Below are 23,598 nucleotides of genomic sequence, written 5' to 3' on the forward strand. Positions count from 1 at the left end.
TTAACAGAAGAACCTCACGTAGTGGTGCAGTAACTTGTCCACGAGTGTTGACAGAATGACCTCACGTGGTGCTGCAGTAACGTGTTCACAGGTGTTGCTATAAGGATCTTCTCATGACGACGTAACAACTCGATCATTACGCTACAGTGTCATGGAGTCACCATGTGGTATGGTGCCACACTACCTCAATCTCTGTCACGTGGTGTTGTGGTACTCATAGTTTGGTTGGTGTAAAGCCAACCCACGGTTCTTCCGTGAATGGACTGATTAACACCAAACCGCCGGGGGCCATGGCTCTCAGCTGTTACTGTTGATTTCACTGGCCGAAACACTGTGCATCACTGATTCCATTCCTTTCCGAAACTAAATTGTCCATTTTGGCGGGATTTGGCTGATATTTCGGTGAAAAAGAAGGGTTGAGGGAAGGGATTTGGGAGCTGGACAAAAACTTCTAGGACAAAATCTCACCCCGGACAAAAGCCCCCTGGACAACCCCCCTCCTCCAGTTAAAGTGCAACTTAGGTTAGGTTAGGTTAGATTAGGTTCATAAACTGTAAACTGTAAATAATAAAGAATAAAAATAATGATATAAAATTCTAATTATTATTTGTGCTAGGAGGCTTTTGTCCTACACTCGTGTGTGTGTGGTTCCTATCAACGGGGTCTCTTGTACATAAACATAGATAAGATGCTATTATCATATAGAGTGGAATATTTATTACCTGGTCTCCTGAGAACAACGTCTTACACCCTCGCGATGGGAGGTCTGTGTTCTTTTATGTGATGGCCTGTGTGTGTGTGTGTGTGTGTGTGTGTGTGTGTGTGTTACGCCCCGTTTGTGAAACTGCCCAATTCGTGAAATTAGCAGTAATTTTGCCTAGTTCACGAAAAGGGTTCTCAAACTAACCTAAACCAACCCAGCCCAACTTAAGGTATTTTAACCCAACCCAACCTTACCTAACCTAACCCAACCCAACCTTACCTAACCTAACCCAACCCAACCTTACCTAACCTAACCTAGTAACCAAAATTATGTTCGATTAGGTTAAGTTGGGCTAGGTAAGGTAATTTTACCTAGTTCGTTTAATAGGCTTCTAATAGCTTAGGTTAAATTAGGTTGGCCTAAGTTAGGTTTGGCTAAGCTAGGTTAGGTTGGGATAGGCTGTGGCAGGCTAGACTATGCTGGGCCATGCTAGGCTACACTTCGTTAGGTTAGGTTGGGTTCGATCGGGTCGGGTTAGGTTAGATTAAGTCGAGTTGGTTTATGTTGGGAACCCATTTCACGAACTGGGTAAAATGACTGCCCAGTTCATGAGCTAATTATCACCATATATCCACTCCACCACCACAGCTAATTACTTTCTCTCTCTTCTCTCCCACAACAGCTGTCTCCTTCGACCCCAAGAAGCTGGAATCGTCGTCTCAGCTGTGGTCAGGATACCCCCACATCCTGTCCCCCAGCTTCGAGGATACCCCACAAAACATTACGGCTCTGACTGGAGACTCCGCCTTCCTCCCCTGCAGTGTCTCACATCTTGGCGATAGATCCGTGAGTGTCCTTATCTCTATGTTAACAGGGAGGAAAGGAAAAGTGAGAGGGTGGAGGGGGGGAAAGAGGGGGAGGAAGAGGGGGAGGAAGAGTGAGAGGGTGGAAGAGGGTGATTATTACTTTTTTGAAGGAAGAATGGGTGAAAAAAGATTTGAGGTGAGGGGATTGGAGTTTTATTTCGGAAATTGAGGAAATTTAGGAGGTAAAAGGAGGCGGGCTGACCGCCTTGCTACGGATTAACTCAGCTAATGGAGTGTTAGGGTTGTGTATTGGGTTAGTTATTGTAGGTGGTTTTCTTAGAGCTGGTTTCTGGTTGGCTGGTCGCTCTTGTCGACACAGGCACTACACAGACTACCCTATCCAATATATGGGTGTTTTGAGGACCTCATTTCATATTCCACCCACCCTACTGGCGGATGCTGGTCTAGTGATTGCCTGGCCGTATAGATCAGAGGGGGTAATGGACGTTTTGAGGTTTCGTAACTTTTTAGGAACCATGTAAGGTTGTTGTCGTTGTCTAGCTGGAGTCTTTGAAGGAGTTTTTGCTCTGATCGTTCTATCTTATACCAGACTCTGCTGGCCAGGGTGTGCAGCTGCTGGTTGATGGGTTTTATTCTCAGGTCTCTATGTATATCGGCTGTGCTTCTGGTAAAAGGGTATCTTTCACAGGTGATGAATCTCAGAGCTTCATTTTGGACAACCTGTAGTTTTAATAATTGCGTGGTGCTCATAGTATGAAGAGGTACTGCTGGGTAAGTTAATATCGGTATGATAAGTGATGTAACCAGGCGGAGTTTTATTTTTTCAGGAAGCGAGTTAAAGAGGTATAGTTTTTTTAACTTCTTGCCTTTTCCTTCGTGGTGTGGACATGATGGGAGTAACCTGTCGTGGATATATGCAGGCCCAGGAGGGTGCCTCTGATTTTGTATTCTATCTGGGCATTATTGGTTACTAATGGATGAATTTTCTTCTGCATAAGGGTGTCACTGTGAATTTGGGGAGACTGGTTTGGATTTTCCTTTTTTCGTTGTTATTTACCCTTTCTATTTCCCGTCAGCTGTCTTCGTGGGGTGAGGCGGAAGGGGAGGATGTAGGGGGGGGACGGAGGAGGAGGGAGAGGATGGAAGGGAAGGAGAGGAGACGGTGGGAGGGGAGGAGGTGGGGAGAGGATGAGACGGAGGAAGGGGAAGAGGGTAGGAGGCGAGGAGGAGGGAGATAATGGGGGTGGGAAGGGTGTGGGGTACGGGGTGGAAGGAGTGGGGAGGATGATAGGGAAAGAGGTTGGTAGAAGATGAGAAAGGAGGTGGAGGAAGAGGGTGGGAGGCGAGGAGGTGGAGGGAGAGGGTGGGGAGGAGGAGGACAATGGAAAGGATGAGAGGGGAGGGAGAGGGTGGGAGGGAGGGGAGGACGAGGGTGAGGGAGGGAGGGGAGGAGGAGGAGGGAGAGGGAGAGGGTGGATTCGGAGGACGGAGAGTAGGAGGGAAAAGGTGGGAAGGGAGGAGGAGGAGGAAGGGGGAGAAGGTGGGAAGAAGGGGAGGAGGAAGGAGAGGGTGGGAGGGATATATCTGTCAGTTGTGGCGGAGGTCACTGTGGTGGGCAGGTAAGCATGTATTTGTAATCGATTACAGTAACTCAGTATATTTTCAGTAATCTGCTTGTAACTAATAATTTTTCCGGACTACTAATTTTTGCGTGTAATCAAATAAAAATGTATCAATAGTACCGACCTTTTACTTCGTTATTATTACAAACAAGCTATGCAATGGGAAAGTCCTTTTTTTGTTTTTCTATATTTTTTCTTATGCTTCAAAGACGTCTATTCTCCATGTTATTGATAATAATGGAGAGGTACAATTATTTACGAGTGACTGGATATTACTGATCGACTGACGGGCGTCAAACTTTTCTTTTATATATATATATATATATATATATATATATATATATATATATATATATATATATATATATATATATATATATACATAATTATATAGGGGAGAATATTGACCAATGCTCATATACATGTCGTAGTTACCTGTACATAGGGAAGGACAGTGATTACGTTGGAAACTATAGTATTGATGTGGCAACTATAAAACTGCTTGCTACTTTTAAGAGAGAGAGAGAGAGAGAGAGAGAGAGAGAGAGAGAGAGAGAGAGAGAGAGAGAGAGAGAGAGAGAGAGAGAGAGAGAAATTATTTGAGAGATCGAAGGAGAAGAGAATGATTTTACAATAAAACGACGGAAGGAAGGAAACGAAATAAATTAAGAAAAATAAGAAGAACATGAAAGTGGAGAAGACGGTGTCTCGGTCACTGCTGAATAATCCTCCTCTTCCAGCAGTGCTTCAACTCCTAGGCCCATTAATCAGACTTACATTCTGAAATAACAGCTTCGGTTAACAGACCAGAATCATGTAGATAATCCTCTGCTACCTCCAGCTGACAGTTGAAGATGACATTAAGTATAATTACACTGTGAGAATGAATCCAAGGAAACAATTCATTAAATTATATAACCAGGACTCAAAGAAATACCAGCTTATTTGTTTTACAGTGAAATAATACTACGGGCATTAACACTGCATGGTCCTGCGATCTACCTAATTTAGAAGTTTATCTTAATCCCATAATACCGGTATGTCCCTTCACCGTAAACAAAAGTATCACCTAACATTCACCCCTAATATTAGTGAGTAAATTAATACCACAATATAGGATAAACGATGGATGAAATAAGATTATAGTCACTCTCCTGGTCTCACATCCACACCCTGTATTCACCCCTGGAGGAAGGCAGCTCCAGAATGTAAATAACCAATACATCTTTTACAATTAGAATATTAACTCCGTACTTCTTTATATAAGTACATAATATTATATGATAACATAATATAAAAAAATACATAGAATCAATATAATTCACGTCTAGTGCAAAATATATACTAATTATTACAAAAGATGTATATATTTTTTATTTTCTTCCTTCATAGAAAACGTTTTTACAATGGCGACTGATACAAAATTAATATACAGCACACATCTTAATATTATGTAAATATGTAACAACGTAGAGAAAAAGAAACAGGAGATTAAAATAAAAAAGGAGAATATTTTTGGAGATGGTAGAATGAGAGAGAGAGAGAGAGAGAGAGAGAGAGAGAGAGAGAGAGAGAGAGAGAGAGAGAGAGAGAGAGAGAGAGAGAGAGAGAGAGAGAGAGAGAGAGAGAGAGAGAGAGAGAGAGAGAGAGAGAGAGAGAGAGATCTTAGCCAGGAAATGGGTGAACAAAGAAAGGATAGAAATATAGGAGGGTAGGAGGGAAGGGAGTTAGAAATAGATAAATGAAGGAAGGAAGGAAGGAAGGAAGGAAGGAAGGAAGGAAATGAAAGAGAGAAGTCTTGACGACGAATAATTTTTTTTCTAGTGGGGAAAGAAAGTTGAGGAAGATTTTAAATTGGGTTATTTCCATTACAAGGAGCTTTTGATTTTCCTTGGGGGGGGGGGAGAGATAGGGGAAGGTGGGGATAAGAAGGTAGAGGAGGGGAGGGAAGGTGGGGTAGAGGGTAGGGGAAGGAGAGGTAAGGAAAGGAGGAGAGTATATAGGGGGGTGGGAGAGGTGATGGCAATACTCATTACATCCAACTTAATGTGTTTCTTGTTCCATGCACAGGTGTCTTGATCCTAGCATAATGTTACTGTTGGTGAGTGCACGTGTATTGATTTTCCGTGCACATTTATCTCCCATTATTTCAACTCCTCATTACAAAACTAACGGAAACTATCATAAAATTTCACCTCTATTTGAATCCCATTACAACATTGAAAGAAACTACCACTATCAAATCCATCTCCTAACATTCAACATCATATATACGGTATATCGACGTAGGTTATGTAATATAGTGTAAATATAGACTTGAAATATAGCCATCTATATGTTACCATCCCTGTGTTATGTCTGTGGGTGGACCGATGGGTTAAGGTATATGTTGTTTTTCACGCTATAACCTGGCGTGGGCTTTGAGACCTTTAGATGCTATCGGTAAAGTGTTTTGAGGGTCAGTGTGTGCGTGGGTGTATGTCGGGTGGGATGTGTGTGTGTGTGTGTGTGTGTGTGTGTCTGTGTGTGTGTAGGGAAAAGAAGAGGAAGAGTGTGGGAGAGAGAGTGATGGAGGAGGGGAAGGAGGGAGGGTAATGGGAGGAGGGATGATGAAGGTGAGAGAAACGAAGAGGTAGAGAGAGAGAGAGAGAGAGAGAGAGAGAGAGAGAGAGAGAGAGAGAGAGAGAGAGAGAGAGAGAGAGAGAGAGAGAGAGAGAGAGAGCCAGGAACAGGTGATATAAGCTGCACATTATACAAGGTGTGAGGCAGCACCAGGCAGACCGTGATCCTCTTATTCCAGGTACACGAACACCTGTACTTATCTCCACGCCCACCCCTGCCACCCATCCTCCCGCCCACCTCACCCACCCACCCTCACGCCCATCCTAGTTGTCCTTCACATTTAACGACACCTGCCACTACCCCACCCATCCTCCCTAGTGACCTCTCGTAACCCAACAACCCCTACCACTGATGCACCCACCCACCCACCTACTCATCCATCCACCCGTTCACCCATCGGCTCACCCACCCACCCAGCCTTACGCCCACCCTAACGACCCCTCCTCCCACCACCCACAACCCCTCTGCCACTCACACACAACCACAAAAAAATATCCTGTGAAAATGGTTACAAAATTACCCTGAGCCTCTACCGTAAGTATTTAGGCTTTCCCAACTTTAAGGTAAAAATAAAAGACCATAATGCATCCTACGATTTTTTTCTTCTCATGAGATTTTGAACCCAACGATAAATTTTACGTTCATGGCGTCAATTTACCTCACGGGAAAATATACGATTTTTTTTTTCCGGGGAATAACTTTTATTCTTTTTTTCTTTTTTTATCATTTTTTCATTTCGGTCTCACAAGTTTCCGATAATATTTTTGCTTAGATTTGCATAATGTTCTACCGTGTATATTAAGGAGGGTAATATCCTCTCTTTAATACAATGCTGTAAAGTGCTTTATTATTTCCCGATACCAATTTGGTTATACAACACCTATTTTGAAGGTATTTTATATTTTTCCCTTCTCGCTGGATGTAAAATACTGAATTATCCTGTGTGGGTGTTGGACCGTGTGGGCGGTGGGCCGTGTACGTGTTGAACCGTGTTGGCGTTGGATTATATGGGTGTTACCGTGTGGGCGGTGGACCGTGTGCGTGTTGGACCATGTGGGCGGTGGACTGTGTGCGTGTTGGACCGCGTGGGCGTTGGATCATATGGGTGTTGGACCGTGACTGTGTGCGTGTTGGACCGCGTGGGCGTTGGATCATATGGGTGTTGGACCGTGGCGGTGGACCCTGTGCGTGTTGGACCATGTGGGCGGTGGACCGTGTGGGTGGACCGCGGGCGTTGGATCATGGCGGGTGTTAGACCGTGCGTGGACCGTGTGTGCGTGTTGGATCATGTGTGGTGGTGGGACCGTGGTGGTGGACTGTGTGCGTGTTGAACTGTGTGGGCGGTGGACCGTGGGCGCGGACTGGAGGTGTTTTTGGGAGTGTGGGCGTTGGACAATGGGCGTTGGACCGTGTGAATGTTGGACCGTGTGGGTGTTGGACTGTGGGAAGTGGACTGCGTTGGACCGTGAATAATAATGGACCATGTGGTGTTGGACTGAAGGTGTTAACCGTGTTGGACCGTGGGTGTTGGACCGTGGTGTTGGACCGTGGGTGTTGGACCGTGGGGTGTTGGACCGTGTGGGTGTTAGACCGAGGAGCAGTTTTGGTCTGTGTGTAGTGTTGGCCCGTGGGCAGTGCTGGCCCGTGTGGGTAGTATGAGGTGGGGCAGGTTATCTGTGGGCAGTGTTGGACCGTACGTTGGACTGTGTGGGTAGTGCGTTGGCCCGTATGGGCAGTGCTAACCGTGTGCGTGTTGGACCGTGTGCGCTTGGACCGTGTGTGGGCAGTAAGTTGGCCTGTGTGGGCAGTGTTGGACCGTGCGTTGGACTGTGTGCAGAACCGTAAGGTGTTGACCTCAGGGCTTGCTGGTCTGTGTGGGTGTTGGACCGTGTGGGGTAGTGCTGGACCGTGTGCGTGCTGACCGTAGCGGGCAGGTTGTTCCGTGTGGGCAGTGTTGACCGTGTGGGTATTGTTGGACCGTGTGCGTGTTGGACTGTGTGGGTGTTGGACCGTGTGGGTGTTGGATCGTGTGGTTAGTGTTTCGACCGTGTGGTTGTTGGACCGTGTGGGTGTTGGACCGTGTGCGTGTTGTAGCGTGTGGGCAGTGTTGGACCGTGTGCGTGTTGGACTGTGTGGGTGTTGGACCGTGTGGGTGTTGGATCGTGTGGTTAGTGTTTCGACCGTGTGGTTGTTGGACCGTGTGGGTGTTGGACCGTGTGGGTAGTGTTGGACTGTGTGGGTGTTAAGAACATAAGAACATAAGAAAATAAGGAGTCTGCAATAGGCCGGTTGGCCTGTGCATGGCAGCTCCTGTCGAGAGTTACTACCACTCTCTATCATCCATGAATCTATCTAGCCTCTTTTTGAAACTTTCCAGAGTTCCCGCACTTACTACAAAGTTGCTAAGCTTGTTCCACTCGTCCACCACCCTATTTGTGAACCAGATTCTTCCTATCTCCCTCCTGAACCTAAACTTATCCAACTTGAATCCGTTGCTCCGAGTCCTATCCTGCTCGGATATTATAAGAACTTTATCTATATCCCCTTTATTGATTCCTTTCACCCACTTAAATACTTCTAACATATCTCCCCGTGTGGGTGTTGGACCGTGCGGGTGTTGGACCGTATGGGTGTTGGACCGTGTGGGTGTTGGACCGTGTGCGTGTTGTACCGTGTGGGCAGTGTTGGACCGTGTGCGTGTTGGACTGTGTGGGTGTTGGATCGTGTGCGTGTTGGACGTAAAGGTGTTGGACCGTGTGCGTGAGTGTTGGACCGTTGGACCGTGTGGGTGTTGGACCGTGTGGGTGTTGGACCGTGTGCGTGTTGACCGTGTGGGCAGTGTTGGACCGTGTGCGTGTTGGACTGTGTGGGTGTTGGATCGTGTGCGTGTTGGACCGTGTGGGCAGTGTTGGACTGCGTAACACCTATCAGTCGTAGCCACCTGTCAGTTGTAACCACCTGTCAGTCGTGAACACCTGTCAGTCGTAACCACCTGTCGGTCATAGCCACCTGTCAGTCGTAACCACCTATCAGTCGTATCCACCTGTCAGTCGTAAGCACTAGTCAGTCATAACCACCTGTCAGTTCTAGCCACCTGCCAGCCATAGCCACCTGTCAGCCATTGCCACCTGCCAATCGTAGCCACCTGTCAGTCGTAACCACCTATCAGTCGTATTTACCTGTCAGTCGTAGCCACCTGTCAGTCGTAGCCACCTGTCAGTCGTAGCCACCTGTCAGTCGTAGCCACCTGTCAGTCGTAGCCACCTGTCAGTCGTAGCCACCTGTCAGTCGTAACCACCTGTCAGTCGTAACCATCTATCACTCGTAACCACCTGTCAGTCATAGTTACCTGTACACGTTTCATTCATAATTACACATACAGGTATGTAATAAGTACAGGTAAAACGAGACACTAATACAGATACAAATACAGTTACAAATACAGTTACAAATACAGATACGAGAACACGTACCGTATATACAGTGACAGGTGTAACTACAGAAGGGAATACAAAATACAGGTTGAGTACAGTAAATTGAACCATGGTGCAGAATTAGGACAGTAGGAGGCAGGAACAGCAGTGTACGTGAATAAATTACCGCCTCAGCATCCACAGACTCTGCCGGAATAATTGCATTGCCAAATATTGCAAGTGTAGGCAGTTCCCACCACCCTCACCCACCCACCCACCCTCTTTCCTCCTCCTACTCTTCCTCCTCCGCTTCCTTCTCCTCTTTTTCTCGTTATCTTCCACCTCTTTCTCCACCTCCTCACCCTCTCTATACTTTCATCCCTTCACCTTCTCTCTTCCTCCCCCTACTGTTTTTCCATCATCTCCTCCTTCTGCTGATTCACCCCTTTTTTCTCTTCTGTCTCCACCTCTTTCACCTCCTCCACCTTCTCCTTCACCGCCCTCACCTCCTCTTTCCTCTTCCTCCTCCCCCTTTCCTCTTCCTCCTTTTTTCTGGACGAATATTTACAGTACATTATGACGTCTGAATGCCATAGTTTGTGTCAATAAATATAAATAGCAAAGTTTAAAAGCTTCCAAGAGTGGTTAGGTTAGGTTAGGTTAGGGTTAGGGTTAGGGTTAGGGTTAGGGTCAATCTAAACGTTTCCAGGAACGTTTTAAAAATGTTACATCACGTTTGAAAGTTATAGTATAGTCTGTAGATTTAGGATATTAAAACAGTATTAATGTATAATCTATCTATCTATCTATCTATCTATCTATCTATCTATCTATCTATCTATCTATCTATCTATCTATCACACCTCTACCATCCTTACAACATACAAATCATCACAAAAGTCATCACACTCACTCCAGCGTCTTACGAACACAAAATATATTTCATTCACTCGAGTGCCTTACAAACACGAACGATCTCTCACTCACTCGAGCGTTTCACACTAAAAAAAAGATCTCTCACTTCAGCATTTCACAAACACGAAAAATCTCTCACTCACTCCAGCACCCAACGAACACGAAAGATCTCTTACTAACTCCAGCGTTTCACAAACATAAAAGATCTCTCACCCGAGTACATCTTCAGGTGGTTCCTCTGCCACACATTCTTGTAGGAGGTAATGAAAAGACTACTCGGTCAGTGTAGGCGAGGCGAGGCGGAGCGAACAATTCAATTTCATTTTCCTCCGATTTAATTTATTGTGGTAATTTCTCACTCGCTCTCTCATTTATGTCTCAGTTCTTGCTCTCTGTCTCTCTCTCTCTCTGTGTCTCTATCTGTCTGTCTTTCCGTCTGTGTATCTCTCAGTAGATATGTACACAATATTCAATGTTTTTCATAGTGTATCTTAATCGTTACAATATTCTCTAGCGAAATTACGAAACTTAATAAAACTACTAAATATTCTAATCATCACTTCACTAACTGGTAAATATGTAATGTAATGAAATGTAATGAAATTTAATTTAATGTAATGTAATGTAAGATAATTATCATAACCATACTTATATTCTGTCTAAGGTCTTATTCAAGTTTATTTTCTGTGATGCAGTCATGTGAGGTGAACTGTCAGGTGTTTCTCAGCCCACAAGTGTTTCTCAACTCACAGGAACAGGTCAAAGGTGTTCAAAGTTTGGCACGACATTACATCTGTTGTGTGTGTGTGTGTGTTACCTCTTATGGGCGCTGCGTGGAATGTCAGGACCCTTTGGATACAGGCACAAATAAGAGTCCTGAAAGAAGAACCGCCTTGTGGCAAAAGAGGTGGGGATCCGACTATACTTTCTTCTAAGCCTGCTGCGGAGAGAAACCGTATTTATGGAGTTGGCTTTACCATTCTCCAATCCATCCTACATAGGCTGACTGAAATGCCTCTTGGGATCAACGAGCGCCTCATGACGCTCCGAGTCCCATTGAATCACTCACGTCATACCTTACTCATCAGTGCATACGCCCCAACACTGAATGCAGAAGATGGCGTCGTGGGGGGTCTTTTATGGCGACCTTGACAGAGTGGTAACCACTGTCTCCAAAGAAGATAAGGTTGTTCTCCTAGGTGACTTCAATGCCAGAGTTGGAAGAGATGCTGAGACATGGCAGGGAACCATCGGTAGAAACGGAGTAGGCAAGTGTAATCCCAACGGCGTATTCCTCCTCAGCAAGTATGCTGAACACAACCTCACTATCACCAATACCTTGTTTAAGCAGGCAGACAAGTTCAAGGGTTCGTGGCACCACCTACGATCCAAACACTGGCATCTCATTGACTACATCATTGCCAGAGAAAGAGATCGCCGAGATGTCCTCGTCACTCGTGCTATGCGTGGCTCAGTTCACTGTGACACTGATCATTGGCTCGTCAGACTCCAGTGGTAGCAAATCCTTTAGGAGAGCAGTTCAAACATGAGCTGGTAAAGAACCCGACAACAAACAACCCAAATCCCAGTGCCGAAAGGGGCATCCTCGACATTGTAATAACAAAAACCTGCAGAGAGACCCTCGGCCAGATCGAAAGAATACACTAAGACTGGTTTGATGAAAATATCTCGGATATCAAAGTACTCTCGTCGATGATAAAAGTGCTGCTTTAACTGACTGGCAGAAAAATCTAAGGTCTCGGATCAAAGCTGATAACTTCCACAAGAAGAAAACGGAGGCCCAGCGCAAAATTCGCAATCTAAACATTTTTGGGGCAAATTACTCAAGGCGCAGTCCCCCTCCACCAATCCGATGGTAACTCCATAATTAAAGACGAATAAGGCATCCTTCAGCGCTGGAAAGATCACTACCATTCACTGCACAACTGAAACACCGATGTGGATGTCCTGATTGCCCAGCAGGTCCATCATCACCCAAAGCTGACCCACTTCACGTATCCTCCATCCCTGGATGAGGTAGCTACTGCATTCAAACAGATGAAAAATAACAAAGCTGCATGGCCTGATGGAATCCCAGCCTAGGTGTATGAAGCAGAAGGACCTCTATTTACCAGCCGTCTCCAATCTATCCGAGAGAATATATGGGGAAATAAGGAATTCTTCAAGCTCTTAACGACGCCTCCACCATTAATATTTATAAGAACAAGGGACACCGGTCAGACTGTGGCAATTACCGCGGGATCTCGTTGCTGTCCCTCAGCTGGCAAGATTATCATCCGAGTCCTCCTAAACAGACTTCTTCCTGAGGCGGAAAACTTCCTCCCAGATTCTCAATGTGGCCTTAGACCATCACGTGGCACCACTGACATTATCTTTGCTGCCCGCCAGATACAGGAAAAGTGGAGAGAATAGCATCATGATCTGTAAATGGCCTTCATCTACCTTACCAAGGCCTTCGACTCGGTTAACAGGGAAGCCCTCTGATGGACCCTCAATCGTTTGGCTGCTCACCAAAATTCATCGCCATTGTGAGGCAACTTCACGATGACATGGATGGCAGTGTCCTGCACAATGGCACCCAGTCTAAGTTCTTCCCTATCCAAACCGGGGTAAAACAAGTATGTGTGCTAGCATCAAATTTCTTGCCAGTGCTAATTTAGCCGGCGGGGTGGACATCCAGTTCCAAATAACGGGACTTTTAAACACAAGACGACTCCAGATAGGAACAAAGATGTCGGCAGCTTCCATTACTGAACTTCAGTATGCCAGACGTCCTCACACTCGTTGAACACACTGAACGCGACCTACTGGAGATCCTGAACACCTACACAGATGAATATGTACACTTCGGCCTTGAGGTGAATGTACGTAAGACTCAAATTTTCTTTCAGCCTGGCCCTGGTTCAACCACTCCCCTACCATCCATCCATCTTAACGGTACTACCCCCCCTAATGTTACCCACTTTGAGTATCTCGGCTCCCACTTGTCCACCACCGAAGACATCGATGAAGAGATTCAACATGGCATCATTTGTGCATTTGAAGCCTTTGGCAGACTCTGTACCCGTGTGTTCTGCTGTAGGGATCTGAAATTATCTCCAAAGTTGTACATATATTGAGCAGTGGTTCTCCCAACCCTGTTTTTTTGGTAGCAAGAAAGGGCCACTACAGGAAGTACCTCAGGGCATTTGAAAATTTTCACCACTGTGGTCTACATTCCATCCTCCGAGTTCACTGGGGAGACAAGAGAACAAATGCCAGTATTCTCACTGACACCAACTGCAAGAGCATAAGGCAACCATTATCCATGAAAAACTACGATGGACTGGTCATGTTACCTGCATAGACGACAGTAGACTGCCAAAGCAGCTACTTTACAGTCACCTAATGAATGGTAAACGTAACGCTGGCGGGCAATGGAAAAATTATAAGGATAATCTCAAGATAAATTTGAAAAGAGTGACAAATCGACCCCCTCATCTGGTTGACGATCACTCCACACCGTAACGCTTGGAGGAGCATCACATGAGAAGGTGTCAGTACTTTAGAGTTAGCCCAACTGCATACCGAGGCAGACAAGCGTCAGCATCGAAGAGATGCTAACACCGCCCCTCCCTCACAAGTTGTATCCCTCCACACGTACAACATCTGTGGACGGCCCTGCCGGTCCCGTAACGGCCTCTCGAGTGTCCTAAGAGTTCACTAACGAAGGTGGTATCCTTAATAACTCATATCATTGCATCATAGCTGGATTATCGTCATACTTGATTCCGATTCACAACAAATTAGTAGTTGTGTGTGTGGGGGGTGAAATAAATAAAAAATGGTGTGTTGGATACGTAGATTTAGCCACAACTTTCGACTTTTTTTATCTGTTTGTTTATTTTGCGTATAATGATTATTTGAAGACGACACTTATGATGACCTCGTGAACAATAACGCGTGTATGATGTGGCAGACATTTAAAATGATGGATATTTTAGTTATTAACACCATAACTTCTCCCTCTTCTTCGTTCTCCTTCTCATCCACCCAACGCTTTCCTTCCACTTCTCCCTTTTCTTCCACTGCTCCCTCTCGTCAACGCCTTCCTTTCCTCCACCCTACCCTTTCCTTCATTCTTCCCTCTCATTCACCCTCTTCCCCTCCTCCCACTCCTCCCTCTCCTTCACCCCTCCCCTTCCTCCACCCCCTCCCTCCATTCATTACTCCATAACACTACACGTTCCGTAAGGAGAGATACAGACATAAAGGAAAGATTATAGACCAGCACATATTTGTGGGTCCACCAGGTCCATATGGTGAGGGGGGGGGGAGGAGGAAGAGGCAGCGGGAGCCAATTACTGACCTGGATTTACAGCCGTGACGGTGAATCCTCGGGTGTAACAACACTCATGGTGTAACAACACCTAGGATGTAGCAATATTCAGGGTGGAACAACACCTAGGATGTAGCAATATTCAGGGTGTAGTAACACTCAGGGTGTAACAACACCTAGGATGTAGCAACATTCAGGGTGTAGCAACACTCACTGTGTAACAACTTCAGGGTGCAACAACAATCAGGATGTAACAACACTCAGGGTTCAACAACATTCAGAGTGTAGCAACACTCAGTGTGTAACAACATTCAGGGTGTAACTACAATCAGGGTGTAGCAACACTCGAGGCGTAACAACAATCAGGGTGCACCAACACTCAGGGTGTAACAACAGTCAGAGTGTAGCAATAATCAGGGTGTAGCAACACTCAGGGTGTAACAACAATCAGGATGTAGCAATAATCAGGGTGTAACAACAATCAGGATGTAGCAATAAACAGGGTGTAGCAACACTCAGGGTGTAACAACAATCAGGATGTAGCAATAAACAGGGTGTAACAATAATCAGGATGTAGCAATAATCAGGGAGTAGCAATAATCAGGGAGTAGCAACACTCAGGATGTAGCAATAAATCAGGGTGTAGCAACACTCAGGGTGTAGCAATAATCAGGGTGTAGCAATAATCAGGGAGTAGCAATAAACAGGGTGTAGCAACACTCAGGGTGTAGCAATAATCAGGGAGTAGCAATAATCAGGGAGTAGCAACACTCAGGGTGTAGCAATAAACAGGGTGTAGCAACACTCAGGGTGTAGCAATAATCAGGGAGTAGCAATAATCAGGGAGTAGCAATAATCAGGGAGTAGCAACACTCAGGGTGTAACAACAATCAGGGAGTAGCAATAATCAGGGAGTAGCAACACTCAGGATGTAGCAATAAACAGGATGTAGCAATAATCAGGGTGTAGCAATAATCAGGGAGTAGCAATAATCAGGGAGTAGCAACACTCAGGGTGTAACAACAATCAGGGAGTAGCAATAATCAGGGAGTAGCAACAATCAGGATGTAGCAATAAACAGGGTGTAGCAATAATCAGGGTGTAGCAATAATCAGGGAGTAGCAATAATCAGGGAGTAGCAATAATCAGGGAGTAGCAACACTCAGGGTGTAACAACAATCAGGGTGTAGCAATAATCAGGGTGCAACAACAATCAGGATGTAGCAATAATCAGGGTGTAACAACAATCAGGGTGTAGCAATAATCAGGGTGTAGCAATAATCAGGGAGTAGCATCGCTCAGTATGTAACAACATTCAGGGTGTAATAACACTCAAGGTGTAACAATACTCAAGGCGTAGCAACATTCAGTGTGTAACAACATTAGGGTGTATCAACAATCATGGTGTAGCAACTCAGGGTGTAACAACACTCAGGGTGTAGCAACACTCAGGGTCACGCACTTTACCTCTCGTCTTCGCTCTGCATCACAAAGCTGGTCTGAGCGGCACAATAAATGTGTGAGTGTATGTGTGCCAGTTTTATAGGGCAGTAAAACCTGGCGCTCGTGTCCATGCTGAGGTCGCTGGCGCGGTGCGGAATACTTGAGCAGGGTCAGGTCGAGGAGTCCAGGAGTCCAGGAGTCCTGCTCATGTGTGGAGTGGACATCATTGGGGTCCTGAACGTGTGGGACCTACTTCTCACAGACGTTTGGACGGTGCAACATAATAGAATGTGTCAAAGAAGACGTCCACGCACATAGGAGGACGCTTAAGACGGCGTACAACTGGAATGGGCGACATGACGGTATAAAACACCAGCGTGGGTCGATTGGCGTCCACACCCTTCTACGCCCACCTGACAGGACGCTACACCTCCCCCCTCACAGGACGCTACACCGCTCCTCAAAGGACCCTACACCCCCCGTCCCTCCCCCGATCTCAGAGGACGCCGAAGTGGTGCTGAAGAACCAGTGTTTGGGTGAGGCCGAGTGCCCTCTGAAGTAGACGTCGGGGAAATCCGCAACGCCTGGACCCTCCCTCAGGAACGCAGGTGGCGGGGGACGCTGTTGTTGCATGAGGGCTGGGGAAGAGGGGGGTGGGGTGTCTTAGCCTCCTACTCTCTTTTCTCTTCTCTTCTTTTCTTCTCTTTCTTGTTCTTACTTCCTGCTCTTCTCTTCCTGTCTTCCTCCCCCTATTACCCCTTCCCCTCCCTTCCCTTTTATCAGTTTCTTCTTCTTCGTCTTCTTCTTCTTCTTCTTCTTCTTCTTCTTCTTCTTCTTCTTCTTCTTCTTCTTCTTCTTCTTAATGATGGTTATATCCAGATACTTGGCACCGTCAAGTAGTAACTTGCACTCAGAGAAAACACACAAAGCTCTTCCACTTGTACTCAAAGACTGTACTTACAAATCCTCAACCTGTATCTGAAGGCAAACACTCCCGCCCTCCCCAACACACTCCCTCAAACCCTCCCCAACACACTCCCCAAACACTCCCCCAACACTCCCCTCAAACACTCCCCAACACACTCCCCAAACACTCCCCCAACACACCTCCCCAAACCCTCCCCAACACACTCCCCCAAACACCCCCAACACACCCTCAAACACCCTCAACACACCCCTCAAACACTCCCCCAACACACTCCCCAAAACACTCCCCAACACATCCCCTCAAACACTCCCCCAACACACCCCACTACCACACGCTACTACAACAACCTACCTCCCTCCACCCTTCACTTCCCCAACACACTCCCTCAAACCTCCCCAACACACTCCCACTACACACGCTACCACAACAACCTACCTCCCCACCCCCTTCACTCCCCCAACACACTCCCCAAACCTCCCCAACACACTCCCTCAAACACTCCCCAACACACTCCCTCAAACACTCCAACACACTCCCACCACCACGTTACTCACAACAACCTACCTCCCTCCGCCTTCACTCTCCCAACAACTCCTCAAACCTCCCCCAACACACTCCCCCAAACACTCCCCCACACACACACCTCCCCCCTCAACACCCTCAAACACTCCCCAACACACTCCCACCACACGCTACCACAACAACCTACCTCCTCCCACCCTTCACTTCCCCAACACACTCCCTCAAACCCTCCCCCAACACACTCCCTCAAACACTCCCCCAACACACTCCCCAACACACTCCCCAACACACTCCCTCAAACCCTCCCTCAACACACCCCCAACACACTCCCCACACACATTCCCACTACCACACGCTACTCACAACAACCTACCTCCCTCCAGCACCCTTCACTTCCCCAACACACCTCAAACACCCCCCAACCCCCCACTACCCCACAAACCACCTCCCCGCACCCTCCCACCCCCTCAAACCTCCCCAACACAACTCCCTCAAACACCCCCAACACACCCCTCAAACACTCCCCAACACACCCCACTACCACACGTTACTCACAACAACCTACCTCCCTCCTGCACTTCACTTCCCCAACACACTCCTCAAACCCTCCCCCAACACACACCCCTCAAACACTCCCCAACACACTCCTCAAACCCTCCCTCCAACACACTCCTCAAACACTCCCCAACACACTCCCACCACACGCTACTACAACAACCTACCTCCCTCCCACCCTTCACTTCCCCAACACACTCTCAAACCTCCCCAACACACCCCTCAAACACTCCCCCAACACACTCCCCCAACACACTCCCCAACACACTCCCTCAAACCCTCCCTCAACACACTCCCCAACAACCTCCCCAACACATTCCCACTACCACACGCTACTCACAACAACCTACCTCCTCCCGCACCCTTCACTTCAACACACCCTCAAACCTCCCCCAACACACTCCTCAAACACTCCCCAACACACTCCCCACTACCAAACGCTACCACAACAACCTACCTCCCTCCCGCACCCTTCATTTCCCAACACACTCCACTCACAACAGTCCATCTCACACACCCACACATTCACCCCAACCACACCCCCCAACCCACCCCTCCCCACAACAACAACCTCCTCCATCCCTCCCGTACCACACACACACACAAACACACAACCCACCACAGTACAGCAACAATAACCTCCCTCACATGCCCTCAATCATCTCCCTCTCCTCACCCCACCCGCCCCCCATCTCCACTGATGTACCTCATGATGTACCCAATATAATGTGTTTGACATCAATGGAAAATCAATTAATTGCCACTACTCCATAATACACAAGTGACAGTCACGTTACACTCCCGATCGCAAAATGTGGGCGACATTTTTTTTTTTTGGTGTGTAATTTTTGGGTTTCTCTGTTAGACTTCCATTAAGTGACAGATGACAATAATCCAATTTTTGCAACAGTATATTACGATGGTATCATTTATGGATTTTTATATTGATTTCAAATATGCCGTTGAATGTTCTCCTTTGACTACTAAAATACGTAGTCATTCCCCTTCCCCCTTGTCTTTCTTCATCTCCTTCTCTTTTTCACCTTCTCCTCCTTCTCTCCCTCTCTTCCTCGTCTTCACCCTTCTCCTCCTTTTCTTCCTATTCTCCCCTCTTCCTCTCCTCCTCCTCCTCCCCACCTTCTTCTCTTCTCCACCTGCTCATCTTTCTCATCCTTCTCATTCTCTTCCTCCTTCGTCTCCTTCTCCTCCTCCTCATGTCGATTCGTTGCAAAATATACACCAGTATATTTACTTCTTGGCAACTAGAGTGACGAGAGTTATCAGTACGTCAATAAAATATATCCATACATTTACCGTCAGCTTATTGGTATAATTTATTGGTCATTTACTGGCGCTAAATTAACTCCGGCTTTATTTAACTAATGACTATAATAGCTGAGCATTCAGATCATTGTCATTAATTGTCATTCGTCCAATATTGGTAAATTTGGAGCGATATTTTCAGCTTCTAGTTTTTGTTGTTAAAGAGCCTTTGTGTGGCAGTGGGAATAGTGGGCGACAACTGCAGCTTCTCTGGTGAACTAGAGCGAATGAAGCCGAGTTAGTAGTAGTAGTAGTAGTAGTAGTAGTAGTAGAGTAGTAGGCCCGGGCGGCGTGGGTGTGTTGGGGTGCCTTCCCTGATTTAAAGTGTTATTGGTGGGGATATACTCAGTTTGTGGGAGCGAGAATTTCACAGTGTGTCGATGAATGTTGGATGTCACCTTGAGCATCGTCGCCGACGGCTCTTCTCATCCCTTACGGCATTAAACGCAAATATTGCGTTTGTTCACCGGCGATCTTCAAGTAAGCCTGCGAGTGTTTGAATGGTCAGTGACTGGAGTTGGTAAGTGTCAGTGCCAGTGTGTCGATAGGCCTACTTTAGCAGGGGTGGCATCGCGACTCTCGCCCCTATGGGGGTAACTAATATTACATCAGTGAGACCATAGAAATAGTGGTTATCTCTGCCAAGGTTACATAAACAAGTGTTAGGTGTGATAATTCTTGCTCCCAGTGGATTATTCTGATGTGTGGATTGTCGCCCACATGTGGGGTGCCCGACACAACCACGCGCGCGCGTATGCCCCTACTACTCGGACACCGCAGGCCAGGCCGTCACCTCTGTGCCCCATACTCATAAGATCTAGTTTCTTCGTCCGTATGGGCCCAATAGCAGAGGTCGGAGGCGGAAGTATCTGTCGCCCAAGGTGCTGTTCACTATGCCTGGTAACATTCATTGCTGCGTCTGTGCTAACCCGAACCAAAACTGCACAAATTGCGTTTGTGCGAGAAACAACCGACCATGTGTGGATTGCAAGAAGCGAGACCAGTGTCGGAACCCACGTCGCAGGGAGCCAACACAGGTAGCCACAGTGGATATCGCCGGGACCCAACCACCCGATGATATCCGAAATGATAGCAGTGAGTCTACTCAACCCGAAAATGTAGTACTAATAAATGCTGCTCCCTTAGTAGCAAATGTCCATTAGGAGAATGAGAGACAGCCACCTCCCGTGGAATGGCATGTCGATGGAAAATGCAGACATATGGGTCAAAGAAACCTATTCAGAAATTGTCAAGTGGTCGCCCGCTAACTTATTTGAACCACCCAAGTGTGCGGCCACCAAAGAAATGATTCGGGAGATGACTCGCCTCATGACTGATTACACTCAGGACCGCTTCCTCGCCCCTTTAGCTCTTCAAATACTGGCAATAATACCACATCTACAGTATTTTGTCAGAGGACACACACAAAGACTAAGCACAAAGAAAATGTGGCAGCAATGAAGAGAAGATTGGCAATGTGGCAGACTGGGGCTCTTGATGATCTCCTATGTGAAGCAAGAACACTGCAGGAGAGACTAAAAATTACGGGTGATGGAAAGCAAAACACCGATGACGTGGCAAGAAAATTTGGAAACAAAATGCGTGTGGGAAAAGTGTCTCTGGCGGTAAGATCTCTCACAGAGGAATCCTCCTGTGGGGTGATGCCAATAAACAGAGAGACATTAAAACTACTGAAAGAGAAACATCCCCCTGCAAGCGACGAAGGCATCAAGTTCGAGGGTGTCTATACCCCACCAAATGCTGTCCTGTTCGAGAAAATAACAGGAGAGATGGTGTGGAAAAAGGCATTGAAGACTCGAGGAGGAGCCGGCCTTTCAGGTCTAGATGCAAACGGTTGGAGAGTCATCCTCAGCACAAACAAGTTTGGCCCTGTAGCAAGCGATCTTTGCACTGCCATTGCCGCCCTTGCAAGAAAGCTTGCATCCTCTTGCTGCCATCAACTCCAGGCCCTGACGGCCTGCCGCCTTATTCCTCTGGAAAAGAAACCAGGATGTAGACCTATAGGGGTGGGGAAAGTGCTGAGGCGGATCATCGGCAAATGCATAATGGAGGTGGTAAAGGATGATGTCAGGGCAGCAGCAGGGAACCTACAAGTGTGTGCTGGCCACCAGGCTGGCGGGGAGGCCGCCATTCACGCCATGAGATTGATATTTGAGCAGCGTGATTGTGAGGCCGTTCTCCTGGTGGATGATTCAAACGCATTCAACATACTTAACCGCAAGGCTGCACTGCACAACATCAAGATCAAGTGTCCAAGCTTTGCAATGTATGTTGAAAATTCGTATAGGAATCCATCAGACCTCTATATAGTAAACAACAAGGCTCTAAGAGGTGATACTATCTTACAGTCAACCCAGGGAACAACACAGGGGGACCCTGTTGCAATGGCAATGTATGCAATTGGCCTATCAGTGCTCCAACAAGAAATAAACTTTGAAACAACTGGGGTCAAACAAGTGGCGTATGCTGATGACCTTATAGGAGCAGGAAAAGTGGAGGACATCAAAAAGTGTTGGGACTTGGTAACATCGCGAGGTCCACAAATAGGGTACCACCCAAACGCCAGCAAGTCCTTCCTCATCGTGAAGCCAGAACATTATGAACGGGCAATGGAGGTTTTTGGCGGAAGTGAGGTCAAATTAACTAAGGACGGCCAAAGACATCTAGGCGCAGTAATTCGCACTGCGGACTTCAAGACCGAGTACGTAGCGGGAAAGGTGAATGAGTGGGTTAGTGAAATCCAAGCTCTGTCTGAGAATGCTAACATAGAGCCACATGCGGCCTTTGCTGCATTCACCCATGGAGTCAAGCATTGTTGGAACTACCTGATGCGTACTATCCCTGATATCGGACCCCTCCTCCACCCTCTGGAAGAAGTTATCAGTGTCAATTTCATTCCTAAATTAGTGAAACACCCTGACTTAACCCCAGCAGAAAGAGCACTTCTTGCACTTCCATCAAGACTGGGATGGATGGGACTAACAAATCCAGAGGAGATTGCTGCCACTGAACATCAAAATTCACTTAAGCTCACGGCAGCCCTCACGGACCACATAATAGCCCAGAATGCAACAGGAGAAGTGGATACCACTGAAGTAAATAAGATTCGTAGGGACATTACGACAGATCGACAGCACTGCCAAAATGATAAGTTGCAGCAACTGTTGCTGCAGGTACCAGAAAATTTGAAAAAAAAGTAGCTATAGCGCAGGAGGTGGGCGCCTCGAACTGGATAACTACATTACCGATAAGGGCAAATGGTTTCAGTCTTAATAAACAAGAATTTACAGATGCCATTGCTCTAAGGTACGGTCGGCCAGTAGAAGGTTTGCCCTTCCAATGCGTGTGTGGCTCTTCCTATGATGGCGATCACGCCATGGTGTGCAAGAAAGGGGGCTTCATATGCATGAGGCATGACGAGGTAAGGGACCTCACAGCAAATATGTTGAAGGAAATCTGCCGGGATGTCATGGTAGAACCGACCCTCCTTCCATTGGATGGTGAGATCTTCCAACACAGGACTTCAAACACATCTACCGAAGCCCGTGTGGACGTCGGTGCTCGAGGATTCTGGACGCTGGGACAGCGAGCTTTCTTCGACATCAGGATTTTTTATCCCATGGCCGCATGTCACCGTAACCTAGCTCTCGATGCTGCACATAGGAAGAACGAGAACGACAAGAGAAGGGCATATGGGGAGAGAATTCAAAACGTTGATCAAGGCAGCTTCACTCCTCTAGTGTTCACAACCTCTGGTGGGTTGGGACCAAGTGCAAGATGTTTCTACGCCAGACTCGCGGAGGTGATCTCCGAACAGAAGCAGCAGCCCAGAAGTTATGTTACAACCTGGATGAGATGTCGACTGTCTTTCTCTCTCCTTCGGTCGGCTTTGCTCTGCCTCAGGAGAACGAGAGCTTCTGCCCGAATTCCGACAACTGCTGTAGATATTGACTATGAGGCTACTGCCACTGAATGCCGCATAGATCTGCGGCTCAACTAATTTAACACAGATAGGATAGCTACTTATGTATTAGGATATGTAATACTAAGGTAATTAAATGGTGGCGAAGGTGTGGCTATTGGGGGAGGCTGGAGGCCACGTTATTAAAAAAAAAAAAAAAAAAAAAGTAGTAGTAGTAGTAGTTGCTGTTGTTGTTGTAGAAGATATACAGTATAATCATACCATATTAGCAGAACTACTATATAGCAGTACTTTTGTGTGTGTGTGTGTGTGTGTGTGGTCATATGTATATGTGTCTGTGTACTTATAGTATGTGTGTACGTGTGTGTATATGTATGTGTGTGCATGTGTATGTATGTTTAAGTTTGGATATGTTGCTATGAGTATATGTGTATGTATGTATT

General features: G+C 46.7%; 1 protein-coding gene across 1 annotated transcript in view; it reads left to right on the top strand.

Annotated features, from left to right (window-relative positions):
* Positions 1-1,375: 1,375 nt before the first annotated feature.
* Positions 1,376-23,598, top strand: part of LOC121870455 — a gene marked incomplete at its 5' end in the record, with an annotated part of 78,185 nt that continues 55,962 nt past the window's right edge. Inside the window, one exon of the mRNA XM_042372280.1 lies at positions 1,376-1,549. Coding sequence (XP_042228214.1) covers positions 1,376-1,549 — 174 coding nt within the window. The remainder of the gene's footprint in view (positions 1,550-23,598) is intronic.

The sequence above is a fragment of the Homarus americanus genome, unplaced genomic scaffold (assembly GCF_018991925.1).
Source record: "Homarus americanus isolate GMGI-L3 unplaced genomic scaffold, GMGI_Hamer_2.0 scaffold37313, whole genome shotgun sequence".
NCBI lineage: Eukaryota > Metazoa > Arthropoda > Malacostraca > Decapoda > Nephropidae > Homarus > Homarus americanus.